Source organism: Hirundo rustica, chromosome 22, assembly GCF_015227805.2.
Source record: "Hirundo rustica isolate bHirRus1 chromosome 22, bHirRus1.pri.v3, whole genome shotgun sequence".
NCBI classification, from domain to species: domain Eukaryota; kingdom Metazoa; phylum Chordata; class Aves; order Passeriformes; family Hirundinidae; genus Hirundo; species Hirundo rustica.
Genome location: NC_053471.1, coordinates 84,386 through 103,046, shown reverse-complemented (window position 1 = coordinate 103,046; position 18,661 = coordinate 84,386). Strand labels below are relative to the sequence as shown.

General features: G+C 55.6%; 2 protein-coding genes across 3 annotated transcripts in view; both read left to right on the top strand.

Annotated features, from left to right (window-relative positions):
* Positions 1-18,661, top strand: part of SDHB (succinate dehydrogenase complex iron sulfur subunit B) — a 37,738-nt gene that overhangs the window by 506 nt on the left and 18,571 nt on the right. The window contains exons 2-5 of the mRNA XM_040084396.1: positions 4,114-4,241; positions 9,188-9,273; positions 14,238-14,374; positions 14,646-14,762. Coding sequence (XP_039940330.1) covers positions 4,114-4,241; positions 9,188-9,273; positions 14,238-14,374; positions 14,646-14,762 — 468 coding nt within the window. The remainder of the gene's footprint in view (positions 1-4,113; positions 4,242-9,187; positions 9,274-14,237; positions 14,375-14,645; positions 14,763-18,661) is intronic.
* LOC131378693 (uncharacterized) overlaps positions 9,289-18,661 on the top strand; it is a 17,814-nt gene continuing 8,441 nt past the window's right edge. For both annotated transcript variants that reach the window (XM_058423305.1, XM_058423304.1), the window contains exon 1: positions 9,289-13,331. In XM_058423305.1, the coding sequence (XP_058279288.1) occupies positions 9,364-10,482 (1,119 nt within the window). In that variant the 5' untranslated portion in view covers positions 9,289-9,363 and the 3' untranslated portion in view covers positions 10,483-13,331. The remainder of the gene's footprint in view (positions 13,332-18,661) is intronic.

Sequence of the window (18,661 nt, the reverse complement as noted above, 5' to 3'; positions counted from 1 at the left end):
GGTGCGGGGGGTCTGGAAGGGAATTGGGGTGCTGAGAGGGTGTGTGGGGTCCGGAATTGGGGTGCAGAGAGGGTGTGGGGGGTCTGGAAGGGAATTGGGGTGCTGAGAGGGTGTATGGGGTCTGGAATTGGGTGCAGAGAGGGTGTATGGGGTCTGGAATTGGGGTGCAGGCAGGGTGTGTAGGATCTGGAAGGGAATTGGGGTGCAGAGAAGCGTGTAGGGTCTGGAACTGGGGTGGAGGGAGGGTGTGTGGGGTCTGGAATTGGGGTGCAGAGAGGGTGTGTGGGGTCTGGAATTAGGGTGCAGAGAGGGTGTGTGGGGTCTGGAAGGGAATTGGGGTGCAGAGAGGGTGTGTAGGATCTGGAATTGGGGTGCAGGGAGGGTGTGTGGGGTCTGGAATTGGGGTGCCGGGACGGTGTGTGGGGTCTGGAATTGGGGTGCAGGGAGGGTGTGTGGGGTCTGGAAGGGAATTGGGGTGCAGAGAGGGTGTGTGGGGTCTGGAATTGGGGTGCAGGGAGGGTGTGTGGGGTCTGGAAGGGAATTGGGGTGCAGAGAGGGTGTGTGGGGTCTGGAATTGGGGTGCCAGGACGGTGTGTGGGGTCTGGAAGGGAATTGGGGTGGACAGGGGGAGAATTCCAGAGGGGTTCTGGGATGCAGTAAAATCTGGGAAGAGTGTATAAATAAACGTGTAATTATATCATTAGAAGGACAGTCAGTGGAATATACAAATACATACAATTTACAAACACACGCATATAATTTATAAATAAAACACACAATAAGCAATGGACGCACATGCGGACGCATATATATTCATGCTTATGCATATACATTTTTATATATCTATTTATAAACACACACATAGCATGCATAAATTCATCTCATATAAAATGCATTGTATACCTACATATACATATATGTGTGTATTTATTTATATAAATACATACAGTATTTATATAAATACGTACAAACGTGATGTGTTTTATAGAATGTGTGATATACACTGTATAAATACATATAGCACATACAGAATATATTTATGCCATATAAAATATATATCTATATAGTATATACAGACAATATAGTCTATGTAGAATATGTGTATATATACTATGTATTCTATATAGAATATATATAATTATATTCTATATAGAATATACAGAATATATGGATACATAGGCTATCACTTCAAACACACTTCATAAATAAAATAAACCTGTAATTATATCGTTACAAGGACAGTCAGCAGAATATACAAGCACACGCATATAATTTATAAACACCTACATATAATTTATAAACACGTGTAATTTATAAATAGAGCGCACAATAAGCAGTGTGCACGTATGTATACACACATAGAAACGTTTGTGCGTATGTAGTCATGTAAAGTTTATATATTTAAGTGCATGTATCATATATAATGTGTTCTATAATATATAAAACGCGTCGTGCAGCGTGGTGGCGGCCTCCGCGCGCGTTTCCACGCGTGTCCGTGCGTTTGTGCTCGGGGCGTGTAAACGTGTGGGTGGCTTTATCCTGTGCGTGTCTGTAGATCGGCGTGTTTGTGTGCGGGTCAGACGGTTTCCATCCGCACACACGTGTCCATAACTCCTCCTGCACCCCTCCTGGGGGCACCTCAGCCTGGTTTTACCGGGATCTCAGCCTGGTTTCCCAGGATCCGGGATGGGATCTGAGGCTGTTTTCCCTGGGATCTGAGGCTGTTTTTCCCAGGATCCAGGATGGGATCTGAGGCTGTTTTCCTCCGGATCTGAGGCTGTTTTTCCCTAGATCTGGGATGAGATCTGGGGCTGTATTTCCCAGGATCTGGGATGGGATCTGAGGCTGTTTTTCCCAGGCTCCAGGGTGGGATCTGTGGCTGTTTTTCCCAGGATCTGGGGCTGTTTTTCCCAGGATCCAGGATGAGATCTGAGGCTATTTGTCCCGGGATCTGAGGCTGTTTTTCCCAGGCTCCAGGATGGGATCTGAGGCTGTTTTTCCCAGGATCTGGGATGGGATCTGAGGCTGTTTTCCCTGGATTTGAGGCTGTATTTCCCAGGATCCGGGATGGGATCTGAGGCTGTTTTTCCCAGGTTCCGGGATGGGATCTGAGGCTGTTTTTCCCAGGGTCTGAGGCTGGTTTTCCCGGGTTCTGGGATGGGATCTGAGGCTGGTTTTCCTGGGATCTGAGGCTGTTTTTCCCGGGCTCCAGGATGGGATCTGGGGCTGTTTTTCCCAGGATCCGGGATGGGATCTGAGGCTGTTTTCCCCAGGATCTGGGATGGGATCTGAGGCTGTTTTTCCCTGGTTCTGAGGTTGGATCTGGGGCTGTTTTTCCTGGGATATGAGGCTGTTTTCCCAGGATCTGGGATGGGATCTGAGGCTGTTTTTCCCTGGTTCTGAGGTTGGATCTGGGGCTGTTTTTCCTGGGCTCCAGGATGGGATCTGGGGCTGTTTTTCCCAGGATCCGGGATGGGATCTGAGGCTGTTTTCCTCCGGATCTGAGGCTGTGTTTCCCTAGATCTGGGATGAGATCTGGGGCTGTATTTCCCAGGATCCAGGATGGGATCTGGGGCTGTTTTTCCTGGGATCTGAGGCTGTTTTTCCCAGGATCTGGGGTGGGATCTGTGGCTGTTTTTCCCAGGATCCAGGGTGGGATCTGAGGCTGTTTTCCCTGGGATCTGAGGCTGTTTTTCCCGGGTTCCGGGATGGGATCTGAGGCTGTTTTCCCCAGGATCCGGGATGGGATCTGAGGCTGTTTTTCCCTGGTTCTGAGGTTGGATCTGAGGCTGTTTTTCCTGGGTTCCAGGATGGGATCTGGGGCTGTTTTTCCCAGGATCCGGGATGGGATCTGAGGCTGTTTTCCCAGGATCTGGGATGGGATATGAGGCTGTTTTTCCCTGTTTCTGGGGTTGGATCTGAGGCTGTTTTTCCTGGGTTCCAGGGTGGGATCTGGGGCTGTTTTTCCCAGGATCCGGGATGGGATCTGGGGCTGTTTTCCCTGGATTTGAGGCTGTATTTCCCTAGATCTGGGATGAGATCTGGGGCTGTATTTCCCAGGATCCAGGATGGGATCTGGGGCTGTTTTTCCTGGGATCTGGGGCTGTTTTTCCCAGGATCCAGGGTGGTATCTGGGGCTGTTTTCCCTGGGATCTGAGGCTGTTTTCCCAGGATCTGGGATGGGATCTGAGGCTGTTTTTCCCAGGATCCAGGGTGGGATCTGAGGCTGTTTTTCCCAGCATCCAGGGTGGGATCTGAGGCTGTTTTTCCCAGCATCCAGGGTGGGATCTGAGGCTGTTTCCCCTGCGATCTGAGGCTGTTTTTACCGGGTTCCGGGATGGGGTCTGAGGCTGTTTTCCCCAGGATCCAGGGTGGGATCTGAGGCTGTTTTCCCAGGATCTGGGATGGGATCTGAGGCTGTTTTTCCCTGGTTCTGAGGTTGGGTCTGGGGCTGTTTTTCCTGGGCTCCAGGATGGGATCTGGGGCTGTTTTTCCCAGGATCCAGGATGGGATCTGTGGCTGTTTTTCCTGGGATCTGAGGCTGTTTTTCCCAGGATCTGGGGTGGGATCTGTGGCTGTTTTTCCCAGGATCTGTGGCTGTTTTTCCCGGGACCTGGGGCTGTTTTTCCCTGGATCCAGGGTGGGATCTGTGGCTGTTTTTCCTGGGATCCAGGGTGGGATCTGAGTCTGTTTTTCTCAGGATCTTGGAGCTGTTTTTCCCTGTTTCTGGGGTTGGATCTGGGGCTGTTTTTCCTGGGATCTGGGGCTTTATTTCCCAGGATCCAGGGTGGTATCTGGGGCTGTTTTTCCCGGGATCTGAGGCTGTTTTTCCCGGGCTCCAGGATGGGCTCTGAGGCTGTTTTTCCCTGGTTCTGGGGTTGGATCTGGGGCTGTTTTTCCTGGGATCTGGGGTGGGATCTGTGGCTGTTTTTTCCCGGGATCTGAGGCTGTTTTTCCCAGGATCCAGAGTGGTATGTGGGGCTGTTTTTCCCGGGCTCTGAGGCTGTTTTTCCCTGGTTCTGAGGTTGGATCTGGGGCTGTTTTTCCCAGGATCCAGGGTGGTATCTGGGACTGTTTTCCCCGGGCTCTGAGGCTGTTTTTCCCGGGCTCCAGGTGCTCCGGGAGGTGCAGACGGCGGCGGCGGCGGCTCCGCGGCTGAAGAAATTCGCCATCTACAGATGGGATCCCGACAAGGCCGGGGACAAACCCCGCATGCAGACCTACGAGGTGGACCTGAACAAGTGCGTGTCCCTTGGGAATGGGGCCCGGGAGCAATCCCAGCTCCAGGGAAGGGCCAGGGTGGGGCTGCTCACCTCTGGCACGGAGCAGCTCCTCGTGGGCGCAGCCACCCTGGGTGCTATCCCGGGAAAAGGCAGATTTTCCACAGGAAAAGGGCAGATTTTCCACAGCTACCGTGGGTGTCATCCCAGGACAAAGCAGATTTTCCACAGGAAAAAGCAGATTTTCCACAGGCACCATGAGTGTTATCCCAGAATGAGGCAGATTTTCCACAGGAAAAAGCAGATTTTCCACAGGAGAAGGCAGATTTTCCACAGCCACCATGGGTGTTGTCCCAAGAAAAGGCAGATTTTCCACAGGATAAGGCAGATTTTCCTCAGCCACCCTGGGTATTATCCCAGGAAGAGGCAGATTTTCCACAGGAAAGGGCAGATTTTCCACTGAAAAGGCAGATTTTCCACTGGAAAAGGCAGATTTTCCACAGGAAAAGACAGATTTTCCACTGGAAAGGGCAGATTTTCCACAGGAAAGGGCAGATTTTCCTCAGGAAAAGACAGATTTTCCACTGAAAAGCAGATTTTCCACAGGAAAGGGCAGATTTTCCACAGGCACCGTGGGTGTCATCCCAGGACAAAGCAGATTTTCCACAGGAAAAAGCAGATTTTCCACAGCCACCATGGGTGTTAGCCCAGGAAAAGGGAGATTTTCCACAGGAAAGGGCAGATTTTCCACAGGAAAAGGGAGATTTTCCACTGAAAAGGCAGATTTTCCACTGAAAAGGCAGATTTTCCACTGAAAAGGCAGATTTTCCACAGGAAAAGGCAGATTTTCCGCAGCCACCCTGGCTGTTATCCCAGGAAAAGGCAGATTTTCCACAGGAAAAGGGAGATTTTCCACAGGAAAGGCAGATTTTCCACAGTAAAAAGTAGATTTTCCACAGCTACCGTGGGTGTTATCCCAGGAAAAGGCAGATTTTCCAGAGGAAGAGGCAGATTTTCCACGGGCACTGTGGGTGTTATCCCAGGACAAGGCAGATTGTCCACAGGAAAAAGCATATTCTCCACAGTAAAAAGCAGATTTTCCACAGCCACCATGGGTGTTATCCCAGGAAAAGGCAGATTTTCCACAGGAAAGGGCAGATTTTCCACAGGAAAAAGCAGATTTTCCTCAGGAAAAGGCAGATTTTCCACAGGAAAAGGCAGATTTTCCACAGGAAAGGGCAGATTTTCCACAGGAAAAAGCAGATTTTCCTCAGGAAAAGGCAGATTTTCCACAGGAAAAGGCAGATTTTCCACAGGAAAAGGCAGATTTTCCACAGGAAAGGGCAGATTTTCCATAGGAAAAAGCAGATTTTCCTCAGGAAAAGGCAGATTTTCCACAGGAAAAGGCAGATTTTCCACTGGAAAGGGCAGATTTTCCACAGGAAAAGGCAGATTTTCCACAGGAAAGGGCAGATTTTCCACTGAAAAGGCAGATTTTCCACAGGAAAGGGCAGATTTTCCACAGGAAAGGGCAGATTTTCCACAGGCACCGTGGGTGTTATCCCAGGACAAAGCAGATTTTCCACAGGAAAGGGCAGATTTTCCACTGAAAAGGCAGATTTTCCACTGAAAAGGCAGATTTTCCACAGGAAAAAGCAGATTTTCCACAGGAAAGAGCAGATTTTCCACAGGCACCGTGGGTGTTATCCCAGGATGAGGCAGATTTTCTGCAGGAAAAAGCAGATTTTCCACAGGTACTGTGGGTGTTATCCCAGGATGAGGCAGATTTTCCGCAGGAAAAAGCAGATTTTCCACAGGTACTGTGGGTGTTATCCCAGGAAAAAGCAGATTTTCCACAGGAAAAGGCGGATTTTTCATAGCTACCATGGGTGTTATCCCAGGACAAAGCAGATTTTCCACAGGAAAATGCAGATTTTCCACGGGAAAATGCAGATTTTCCACAGGAAAAGGGAGATTTTCCACAGGAACAGACAGATTTTCCTCAGCCACCATGGGTGCTATCCCGGGACAAAGCAGATTTTCCCCCAGCTCCTGTTTTCCCGTGCCTGGGCTCTGCCAGTGCCGCTGTCCCCGCAGGGAGAGGTGACACCGCTGTGACACTGTGCTGTGACACTGTGCTGTGACACCGCTGTGACACCGTGCTGTGACACCGCTGTGACACTGTGCTGTGACACCGCTGTGACACCGCTGTGACACCTGTCCGTGTCCCTGCTAAATGAGGGGCTGGCGGCTTTAACGAACCTCGTTTATTTGGGAGCTGCTAACGAAGGGGGAGAGCAGCTTTCCCCATGGCCAGGCCGTGAGCTGGCAGGGGTCAGGAGCGGGGTTTGAACGGAAAGAGGAGAGCTTTGGGTGGGATACTGGAGGGAATTCTTCCCTGGGAGAGCTTTGGGTGGGATACTGGAGGGAATTCTTCCCTGGGAGAGCTTTGGGTGGGATACTGGAAGGAATTATTCTCTGGAACAGGTTTGGGTGGGATACTGGAAGGAATTCTTCCCTGGGAGAGCTTTGGGTGGGATACTGGAGGGAATTCTTCCCTGGGAGAGGTTTGGGTGGGATACTGGAGGGAATTCTTCCCTGGGACAGCTTTGGGTAGGATACTGGAGGGAATTCTTCCTTGGGACAGCTTTGGGTGGGATACTGGAAGGAATTATTCTCTGGAACAGGTTTGGGTGGGATACTGGAAGGAATTCTTCTCTGGGAACCTTCCCATGGATGCTGTGCCTGGATTTCCCTGAGCTCCTCCAGAGCAATCCACCCCAAACCCTTCCCTGAGCTCCTCCAGAGGAATCCACCCCAAACCCTTCCCTGAGCTCCTCCAGAGCAATCCACCCCAAACCCTTCCAGGAGCTCCTGCAGAGGAATCCACCCCAAACCCTTCCCTGAGCTCCTCCAGAGCAATCCACCCCAAACCCTTCCCTGAGCTCCTCCAGAGCAATCCACTCCAAACCCTTCCAGGAGCTCCTCCAGGGGAATCCACCCCAAACCCTTCCCTGAGCTCCTCCAGGGGAATCCACCCCAAACCCTTCCAGGAGCTCCTCCAGAGGAATCCACCCCAAACCCTTCCAGGAGCTCCTGCAGAGGAATCCACTCCAAACCCTTCCAGGAGCTCCTCCAGAGGAATCCACCCCAAACCCTTCCAGGAGCTCCTGCAGAGGAATCCACCCCAAACCCTTCCCTGAGCTCCTCCAGAGCAATCCACCCCAAACCCTTCCCTGAGCTCCTCCAGAGGAATCCACCCCAAACTCTTCCAGGAGCTCCTGCAGAGGAATCCACTCCAAACCCTTCCCTGAGCTCCTCCAGAGCAATCCACCCCAAACCCTTCCAGGAGCTCCTCCAGGGGAATCCACCCCAAACTCTTCCAGGAGCTCCTGCAGAGGAATCCACCCCAAGCCCTTCCCCAGATCTCCCAGCCCCTACTCAAAACCCACAGGAGCTACAGCTCCGGTTTTGGGGTGGCCTTGCCCAGTGAATCATCCCTGGGCGGTGCCCTGGGTGTAAAATGACACAAATTGTCCTGGGGGGTTTGTCCCGTGTCCCTTGTCACTCCTGGGGACGGGCAGGGCTGTCACAGCTGACCCCCAGCACGGGTCAGTGCGGCGTAAAATGACAGAAATTGTCCTGGGGGATGTGTCCTGTGTCCCTTGTCACTCACAGGGATAGGCAGGGCTGTCACAGAGTGGGGCAGGGTCCAGCAGAGGTGTCACTGGGTGTAAAATGACAGAAATTGTCCTGGGGGATTTGTCCCGTGTCCCTTGTCACTCACAGGGATGGGCAGGGCTGTCACAGAGTGGGGCAGGGTCCTGCAGAGGTGTCACTGGGTGTAAAATGACAGAAATTGTCCTGGGGGGTTTGTCCCGTGTCCCTTGTCACTCCCGGGGACAGGCAGGGTTCAGCAGAGGTCACTGAGTGTAAAATGACAGAAATTGTCCTGGGAGATGTGTCCCGTGTCCCTTGTCACTCCTGGGGATGGGCAGGGCTGTCACAGGCGACCCCCAGCATGGGTCAGTGCAGTGTAAAATGACAGAAATTGTTCTGGGGGTTTGTCCCGTGTCCCTTGTCACTCCCAGGGACGGGCAGGGTCCTGCAGAGGTCACTGGGTGTAAAATGACAGAAATTGTCCTGGGAGATGTGTCCCATGTCCCTTGTCACTCCCGGGGATGGGCAGGGCTGTCACCCAGCACGGGTCAGTACGGTGTAAAATGACAGAAATTGTCCTGGGAGATGTGTCCCGTGTCCATTGTCACTCCCGGGGACAGGCAGGGTTCAGCAGAGGTCACTGAGATGTAAAATGACAGAAATTGTCCTGGGGGATTTGTCCCGTGTCCCTTGTCACTCCTGGGGATGGGCAGGGTCCAGCAGGGGTCACTGAGTGTAAAATGACAGAAATTGTCCCCTGTCCATTGTCACTCCCGGGGACGGGCAGGGTCCAGCAGAGGTCACTGAGATGTAAAATGACAGAAATTGTCCCCTGTCCCTTGTCACTCCCAGGGACGGGCAGGGTCCAGCAGAGGTCACTGAGTGTAAAATGACAGAAATTGTCCCCTGTCCCTTGTCACTCCCAGGGACGGGCAGGGTCCAGCAGAGGTCACTGAGTGTAGAATGACAGAAATTGTCCCGTGTCCCTTGTCACTCCCGGGGACGGGCAGGGTCCAGCACGGGTCACTGAGTGTAGAATGACAGAAATTGTCCCGTGTCCCTTGTCACTCCCGGGGACGGGCAGGGTCCAGCACGGGTCACCGGGGCTTGCGCTGGCCGAGCCCTCAGCTGTCCGTGTGAGCCCCGCCTGCCCCCGGGCTGCCCTGCTGACCCCGAGATCCCCGCCGGCCCCTGGGATCCCTGGAGTGATGGGGAGCAGGTGCAAACCCTTCCAGGTGCGGCTGGGCGCGGGCGCAGAGGCGAGGCCCCGGCCCCGCGGCGCGCCTGACGCGGGGTTTGTGCCGCAGGTGCGGGCCCATGGTGCTGGATGCCCTGATCAAGATCAAGAACGAGATGGACTCCACGCTGACGTTCCGCAGGTCCTGCCGGGAGGGTAAGGACAGGGGATTCCCGCCCGGAATGCTGCGTGCGCTCCGCGCGGGACCCCCGAGAGCTCGGAGCCCCCTGCCCTCCCGGAGCGGGGATGGAGCGCCGCAGTGACCCGGGGTGGAGTGACACAGCTGCCAGCTCCAGCTGTGCCTTCCACAGCTCCCAGCTGTTGCAGTTCCTCTCCCCTGTCTGCTTCGTCTGCCGCCTCCCGCGGCGCGGGGACAGCCAGGGGCAGATTGCAGCGGCCAGGCCGGGAGGGCAGCGGTGGGATGGGAGCGAGCGGCAGGGGCTGTGCCGGCGCTGCTGCGGGAATCAGGCGGGCTGCAGCCGGGAGAGCGCTCGGGCCTTCGAGGAACCGCTCCAGGAATCTTCTCCGTGGCGCTTTGGCCCGGGGCAGGGCCGGGCTGAGGAGATGGGCATCGGTGGTTTGGGGTTGTGGCCGCTCCCAAACCTGGTCTGGGGCTGGGAAAAACTCCTGATTCACGGGTCACGCTGGGCTGCTGAGCCGTGGGATTACATTCCTGGCTGGGATGATTGTGGATCAGGGTTCTGCTGGGCTGCTGAGCCGTGGGATTGCATTCCTGGCTGGAATGACTCTGCATCGGGGTTCTGCTGGGTTGCTGAGCCGTGGGATTGCATTCCTGGCTGGAATGACTCTGGATCAGGGTTCTGCTGGGTTGCTGAGCCGTGGGATTGCATTCCTGGCTGGAATGACCGTGGATCGGGGTTCTGCTGGGTTGCTGAGCCGTGGGATTGCATTCCTGGCTGGAATGACTCTGGATTAACGAGGTGGGTCTGCAGGCAGGGGCAGTCTCGGGGCAGGTGGTGCCCGGAGGAGTTTTGTCTGGCACAGCCATGGAAAGCGGCGTGTGGTCAGGATACACAAGGCAATCATACAGAGACAGAGATTTCGCAGGGCAGAGATGTTCCTCCGAGAGAGCCCAAGGCTGAGCCAAGCCCAGAGCCCATCTGCCTGTTTATTTATTACTTTTTATACATTTTTGGGTCTGGCTGTGGATTGGCTTCTGGAGTTTTCACCTCCCAGCCGAATGGCCAGACCAACTGTCAGTTACAGTTGTTTTCAGGTGAGAAATGTGCAAACAAAGGACAGAGAATGAAGAACAAAGGATTTGTTTCTGTTACATGTATGAGAAAAGGCAAAAACTGCTCCTATTATTGTACAGAAACTAAAAAGTCTGACTCCATCTTATGAACAATCAAAAGGTTTTAAAAACTCAGAAAAACCAGGGTGACACACGGAGACGAGAGATATCGCAGGGCAGAGAGTTCCTCCGAGAGAGCCCAAGGCTGAGCCAAGCCCAGAGCCCCTCTGCCTGTTTATTTCTTACTTTTTGTACATTTGTGGGTCTGGCTTTTTGAGTTATCACCTCTCAGGCAACTGGCCGGACCAGCCGTCAGTTACAATTGCTTTCAGGTTAGAAATATGCAAACAAAGGACAGGGAATGAAAAACAAAGGATTTGTTTATGTTACATCTGTGGGAAAAAGGTAGAAACTGCTCCTAATATTGTACAGTAGCTAAAAAGTCTGACTCCATCTTATGAACAATCAAAAGGCTTTAAAAACCTCAAAAACCAAGGTGACATCAGCGCTCCCGAGGCGCCTTTTCCTCTGGAATCTGCACAGCAGGGCAGGAATTCCACACGGAGGAGCGGGGTTCCCGCACAGCCAGGTCTCTTCCTGGGCTGGAACTGTGAATATTTACCCGGACAAGACGGGTTTTCAGGCCAGGCTGGTTCCGTCCTGCCCCTCTGTGGCACCCCCCGATGCCGCATTCCCGCTGCAGGCGCGTGCTCCCGGCTCTGCCGCCCTCCCCAGCTGGCTGGAAAATGCTTGGGAGCTTTTCTGCAGTGGGAGGGAGAGCGGTGGCAGTGCCAGGCGCCCGGGACGCCGTCAGAGGTGTCATTCCAGCCGTTTGTTGGGCTATTTTTGGTCCCTCCTCTCTCCTTTGGGAGGGCACGAGGGGAAGGAGCTCGTGCCTGGGGGAAGAGGGGTCACATTCCCGAATTCCGGGCATGATCCGGGCGGTTTTTATTCCCTTTTCGTGAGGAGAGGCTGTTGGAGCTGGGCCTGTTTGTCCCAGAGATGAGGATCCTGTCAATCCTTACGAATATTTCCAGGGGGTGTCAGGGGCTGGTCCATCAGGGGACGATCCCAGACTCTTCCCGGTGGTGCCCAGAGACAGGACAAGGAGCAGCAGCCACAAATGGAAACACAAAAACTCCAGCTGAACGTTTGGGAAAGGTTCTTTCCCGGGGGTGGAACTCCTGCTTTTAGAGGGAATGGAGTTGGAGGGAGGTTTGTGAGCGTTTTGTGGGTCGGCTGTCGCTCGGAGCCACGCCGTGACCTCCGAGGGTTTGAAAGGAAGGACGGGATCAGCCTGGATTCCAGGTTTTAGGGGGAAAAGGGGCGCTGGGCACCTCCTCTGACAACTGTTCCTGTGAGCAGCGGCACACCTGGGGCTTTGCTGCAGCTTGGATCCGTCCTGTGCCCTCCCAGCGCAGGAAGGAAGGACCAGGCCAGGCTTTTAGGGACAAAAAAGGTTGGACAGTGCCCGGGGAGTCCCAGACCCCGCTGGACACATTCCGGCGTCGTGATCGGGAGACGCAGAGCAATCGCACGGAGTCGAGATTTCCGCAGGGCAGAGAGTTCCTCCGGGAGAGCCAAAGCTGAGAACCAAAGCAGAGAACCCTCTGCCTGTTTATTTCTTACTTTTTATACATTTGTGGGTCTGGCTGTGGATTGGCTTCTGGAGTTTTCACCTCCCAGCCGAATGGCCAGACCAGCTGTCAGTTACAATTGTTTTCAGGTTAGAAATGTGCAAACAAAGGACAGAGAATGAAGAACAAAGGATTTGTTTATGTTACACGTGTGAGAAAAGGCAAAACCTGCTCCTATTATTGTACAGAAACTAAAAAGTCTGACTCCATCTTATGAACAATCAAAAGGTTTTAAAAACTCAGAAAAACCAGGGTGACACACAGAGACGAGAGATTTTGCAGGGCAGAGAGTTCCTCCAAGAGAGCCCAAGGCTGAGCCAAGCCCAGAGCCCCTCTGCCTGGTTATTTCTTACTTTTTGTACATTCGTGGGTCTGGCTTTTTGAGTTATCACCTCTCAGGCAACTGGCCGGACCAGCCGTCAGTTACAATTGTTTTCAGGTTAGAAATGTGCAAACAAAGGACAGAGAATGAAGAACAAAGGATTTGTTTATGTTACATGAGTGAGAAAAGGCAAAAACTGCTCCTAACGTTGTGCAGTAGCTAAAAAGGTCTGACTCCATCTTATGAACAATCAAAAGGCTTTAAAAAACTCAGAAAAACCAAGGTGACACAGCGTCACCTGCTCCAGGGTTGGACTGGGCGGCTCCCAGAGATCCCTTCCGTCCCTGCCGGCCCCGGGAAGCTGCAGCTTCAATGTCACTTTTTGTTGTACTTTTAAAATTTATTTTACGCCTCTCTCGGCTCCCACCCCGTGCCGCTGAGCCCAGAGCGGAGCTGGACGCTCTCCCCTCCCCAGATGGAAGCCTCATTTCCTGCTGGGGAAAGGAGCTTTTTTATGGTGTTGATGGAAGCAGCTCCCGTGTTTGATCCTCACTGAAGGTCAAAAACGTTGGGCCCCGGTGGCGAATTCCGGCGTTTTTCTCCTCCGGGGTTTTGTGGGATGGATGAAGACCCTGGTGCAGTGGGAGCGGGGTTTTTGGGAATCGGGTGGATTGGGAAGAGGTTTTTTGGGACTCTGGCAGCTTGGGAAGAGGTTTTCCAGGACAGGTGAGGACATCGATAGAACAGTAAGGGATTTTTTGGGATGGGCGAGGTCTCTGGAGGGTCGGGAAGAGCCTTTCCAGGATCAGTGATGAGGTTTCCTGGGATGGGTGAGGACCCTGGTGTGGTGAGACTTTTTGGGATAAGTGAGGATCCCAGAAGGTTGGGAAGCGCCTTTCCAGGAGGTTTTCTGGGATGGATGAGGACCTTGGTGTGGTGAGAAGAGACTTTTTTGGGATAAGTGAGGATCCCAGAAGGTTGGGAAGAAACATTACAGGAGGTTTTCTGGGATTGCTGAGGATCCTGGTGTGGTGAGAAGAAACTTTTTGGGATAAGTGAGGATCCCAGAAGGTTGGGAAGCGCCTTTCCAGGAGGTTTTCTGGGATGGATGAGAACCCTGGTGTGGTGAGAAGAGATTTTTTTAGGATAAGTGAGGATCCCGGAGGGTTGGGAAGCGCATTTCCAGGAGGTTTCCTGGGATGGGTGAGGACCCTGGCGGATTGGGAAGGGGTTTTCCTAGACCCTGGCGGATTGGGAAGGGGTTTTCCAAGACCCTGGCGGGTTGGGAAGAGGTTTTCCAAGACCCTGGCGGGTTGGGAAGAGGTTTTCCAAGACCCTGGCGGGTTGGGAAGGGGTTTTCCAAGACCCTGGCGGGTTGGGAAGAGGTTTTCCAAGACCCTGGCGGGTTGGGAAGAGGTTTTCCTAGACCCTGGCGGGTTGGGAAGAGGTTTTCCTAGACCCTGGCGGGTTGGGAAGAGGTTTTCCTAGACCCTGGCGGGTTGGGAGGGGGTTTTCCAAGACCCTGGCGGGTTGGGAAGGGGTTTTCCTAGACCCTGGCGGGTTGGGAGGGGGTTTTCCTAGACCCTGGCGGATTGGGAAGGGGTTTTCCTAGACCCTGGCGGATTGGGAAGGGGTTTTCCTAGACCCTGGCGGGTTGGGAAGAGGTTTTCCTAGACCCTGGCGGGTTGGGAGGGGGTTTTCCAAGACCCTGGCGGGTTGGGAAGAGGTTTTCCTAGACCCTGGCGGGTTGGGAGGGGGTTTTCCAAGACCCTGGCGGGTTGGGAAGAGGTTTTTCGGGATCCTGCTGGATTGGGATGAGTCGAGTAGCGTTTCCCCAGCACAGCCCAGGGCCGTTTTTGGGGCCAGGAAGGAGAACCCCACTCCCTGCTCCGCTTTTCCCCCTCAGGGATCTGCGGCTCCTGCGCCATGAACATCGCCGGGGGCAACACGCTGGCCTGCATCAAAAAGATCGACGGTGACCTCAGCAAAGTCACCAAGATCTACCCCCTGCCCCACATGTACGTGGTGAAGGACCTGGTCCCGGTGAGTGCGGGGCCGGGCGCGGCGCCTGGCGGGAGCCACCGAGGTCAGGGCGGCCCCGGTGCGTCCTGGCAGGAATGTGGCGGCGCTGGGGAGGGAGTGCCGGCTCCCGGAGGGCTTGGAGGTGTCAGTCCTGTGCCAGCAGGGGATTTGGGAGGGGCGGCGGGAAGGGAAGGGTCAGGGCCCCACGGCTCGGAGAGCAGGGGTGGGCTTTGGGGTGGATCCGCGCGTCTCCGCAGCCCCATAACCAGATCCCGGCGCTGTCCCGCCGCAGGACCTGAGTAACTTCTACGCGCAGTACAAATCCATCGAGCCCTACCTGAAGAAGAAGGACGAGTCCAAGGAGGGCAAGGAGCAGTACCTGCAGTCCATAGAGGACCGACAGAAGCTGGTCTGTGCCGTTTGCAGGGGTGAAACCGCTCCCAGAGCAGCCGGGCTCAAACCCGGGCGCTCGGCTCCTGCCCGTTCTTATTTCCGTTCTTATTTCCGTTCTTATTCCCGCTCCCGCTCCCGTTCCCGCTGCAATTTAGATCCCAGAGTGTAGGACTCGATCCCACAGTGTGGAACTCGATCCCACATTGTGTAGAACTCGATCCCGCAGTGTGTAGAACTCGATCCCGCAGTGCGGAACTCGATCCCGCAGTGTGGAACTCGATCCTGCAGTGTGGACCTTGATCCCGCAGTGTGTAGAACTCGATCCCACAGTGTGTAGAACTCGATCCCACAGTGCAGAACTCGATCCCACAGCCGCTGTCTCGGCGCTGGGATCGGTGCTCACCGGGGTCTCTGTTCCCTTCTCCCTGTGGAATCCCTGCTGGTGCGAGCGCTCGGCGCGTTCCCGGCTGGAATCCCGCAAGCTCCTGGGAAAAGCCAGAGTGCAGGATTTGGGATGTGTGCCCTGGCAGGCTCCTGGGAAAAGCCAGAGTGCAGGATTTGGGGTTTGGGGCCTGGAAAGCTCCTGGGAAAAGCCAGAGTGCAGGATTTGGGATTTGGGGCCAGGAAAGCTCCTGGGAGAAGCCAGAGTGCAGGATTTCAGGATTTGGGGCCTGGAAAGCTCCTGGGAAAAGCCAGAGTGCAGGATTTGGGATTTGGGGCCTGGAAAGCTCCTGGGAAAAGCCAGAGTGCAGGATTTGGGATTTGGGCCTGGAAAGCTCCTGGGAGAAGCCAGAGTGCAGGATTTGGGATTTGGGGCCTGGAAAGCTCCTGGGAGAAGCCAGAGTGCAGGATTTGGGGTTTGGGGCCTGGAAAGCTCCTGGGAGAAGCCAGAGTGCAGGATTTGGGATTTGGGGCCAGGAAAGCTCCTGGGAGAAGCCAGAGTGCAGGATTTCAGGATTTGGGGCCTGGAAAGCTCCTGGGAAAAGCCAGAGTGCAGGATTTGGGATTTGGCGCCAGGAAAGCTCCTGGGAGAAGCCAGAGTGCAGGATTTGGGATTTGGGGCCTGGAAAGCTCCTGGGAAAAGCCAGAGTGCAGGATTTGGGATTTGGGCCTGGAAAGCTCCTGGGAGAAGCCAGAGTGCAGGATTTGGGATTTGGGGCCTGGAAAGCTCCTGGGAGAAGCCAGAGTGCAGGATTTGGGATTTGGGGCCTGGAAAGCTCCTGGGAGAAGCCAGAGTGCAGGATTTGGGGTTTGGGGCCTGGAAAGCTCCTGGGAGAAGCCAGAGTGCAGGATTTGGGGTTTGGGGCCTGGAAAGCTCCTGGGAGAAGCCAGAGTGCAGGATTTCAGGATTTGGGGTGTGTGCCCTGGCGGGGGATTTGGGGTGGGTGAGAAGGCAGACGGCGGGGCCGGGTTTGGGGTGGGTTTCCGTGGCTGCCCAGGGATCAGCAGCAGCTCAGGAGCGGTTTTCCCTGTGAGCTGCCGGCATGGATCCGCGATCCCACGATCCCTGCTCCGCCGTGGAGGCGCCGAATCTCCGGTTTGGTGAGGGAGCGCTGGATGCGACCCAGGGAATGCTGCAGCGTCCCCGTGGCGTGTGCAGCCAAGCTGACATCCCATAATAGCCCCGGGGCTGCACAGGCTGCAGGGATCCCTATCCAGAGGCAGCACTTCCCAGCTTCTCTGATCCCTTTCTCCGCCAGGCGGGAACAGGGAAACCCCAAAACCACAGCTGGAAAACCAGGATCCCTTGGCTGGAATTCCCCTCCCCTCGGGATCAGCCTGCGCCCGGGAGAAACCTGGATTTGGCTGGAAAACTCCGTTAAACCCTCGATGGTTTGGAGCGGTGCAGTTAGAAATCAGACGGGGGGTGAGGAGAGGGAGCTCTGCCCGCGGTGCTCCAGCTCTTCCCAAAGGAGCTGCTGGAATCCTGGCACCGGGAATCTTTCCTGGACTCGAACTTTTATCCCAAAGCGACTTTGGGGAATGTGAATTAAGCCAGGTTGGGCTCTGGATCACAGGGAGGCTCAGGAGAGCCCGAGTGCCTCAGTTTCCTGTCCGGGGTGAGGAACGGGCTCCTCGTTCCAGCAGGGGTGGGCAGAGCTGCCCGAGTCACTTCCATGTAGGATTAAACTGCTCCTGTGCCTGGGACAAAAACTGCCCGTAAAAACAGGGAAGTGATCCAGGATCAGCCCCGTTCCCGTTCCAGGGGTGCCCTCAGGGACAGGGACAGGCCGCACCCTCTGCTGGCCCCGAGGCTGCCGGGCGGACTTTGCTCTCCTGCACCTGGAATTGTTAACTGGGAACAAATCCCTGCCTGTCCTGGGTGCGATGGGCTGGGAGGAGGAGGGAAGAGATCCCGGGGCAGGGATGGAGGAGATCCCGAGGCAGGGATGGAGGAGATCCCGAGGCGGGAATGGAGGAGATCCTGGGGCAGGGATGGGAGAGATCCCGAGGCGGGGATGGAGGAGATCCCATTGCAGGGATGGGGGAGATCCCGGGGCAGGGATGGGAGAGATCCCGAGGCAGGGGTGGAGGAGAAACTGAGGCAGGGATGGAGGAGATCCCATTGCGGGGATGGGCGAGATCCCGGGGCGGGGATGGAGGAGATCCCGGGGCAGGGATGGGAGAGATCCCGAGGCAGGGGTGGAGGAGAAACTGAGGCAGGGATGGAGGAGATCCCATTGCAGGGATGGGGGAGATCCCGGGGCAGGGATGGGAGAGATCCCGAGGCAGGGGTGGAGGAGAAACTGAGGCAGGGATGGAGGAGATCCCATTGCGGGGATGGGCGAGATCCCGAGGCAGGGATGGAGGAGATCCCGGGGCAGGGATGGAGGAGATCCTGAGGCAGGGGTGGAGGAGATCCCGGGGCAGGGATGCAGGAGATCCCGGGGCAGGGATGGGAGAGATCCCGAGGCAGGGATGCAGGAGATCCTGAGGCAGGGATGCAGGAGATCCCGAGGCAGGGATGCAGGAGATCCCATTGCAGGGATGGAGGAGATCCCGAGGCAGGGATGGGGGAGATCCCGGGGCGGGGATGGGAGAGATCCCGAGGCAGGGATGGGAGAGATCCTGAGGCAGGGATGGAGGAGATCCCGGTGCAGAGATGGAGGAGATCCCAGGGCAGAGTTGGAGGAGATCCTGAGGCAGGGATGCAGGAGATCCTGAGGCAGGGATGGGCAAGTTCCCAATGCAGGGATGCATGAGATCCCGAGGCGGGGATGGGGGAGATCCTGAGGCAGGGATGGAGGAGGTCCCAATGCAGGGATGGAGGAGAAGCTGAGGCAGGGATGGAGGAGAACCCAGCAGCTTCCTGTTCCTCTCCAGGCTGTGTCCTTCCCCTGCTGTCCCAGGTCCTGGTTCATTCCATGGTTCCAGCACTCAGCTGGAAGGGGGTCACGAGGACCGTGGGGATCACGAGGACCGTGGGGATCAGGAGGACTGTGGGGGTCACGAGGACCGTGGGGGTCACGAGGACCATGGGGGTCACGAGGACTGTGGGGATCACGAGGACTGTGGGGATCAGGAGGACCGTGGGGATCACGAGGACTGTGGGGATCACGAGGACCGTGGGGATCAGGAGGACCGTGGGGATCACGAGGACTGTGGGGATCGCAAGGACCGTGGGGATCGCAAGGACCGTGGGGATCAGGAGGACCGTGGGGATCAGGAGGACCGTGGGGATCAGGAGGACCGTGGGGGTCACGAGGACCGTGGGGATCAGGAGGACCGTGGGGATCAGGAGGACCGTGGGGATCGCAAGGACCGTGGGGATCACAAGGACTCTGGGGATCACGAGGACCGTGGGAGTCACGAGAACCGTGGGGATCGCAAGGACCGTGGGGGTCACGAGGACCGTGGGGGGCAGCAGCTCCTGGCCCGGGTCCGGGAGCGTTGGGGTTGTTCCCCTCAGGAGCC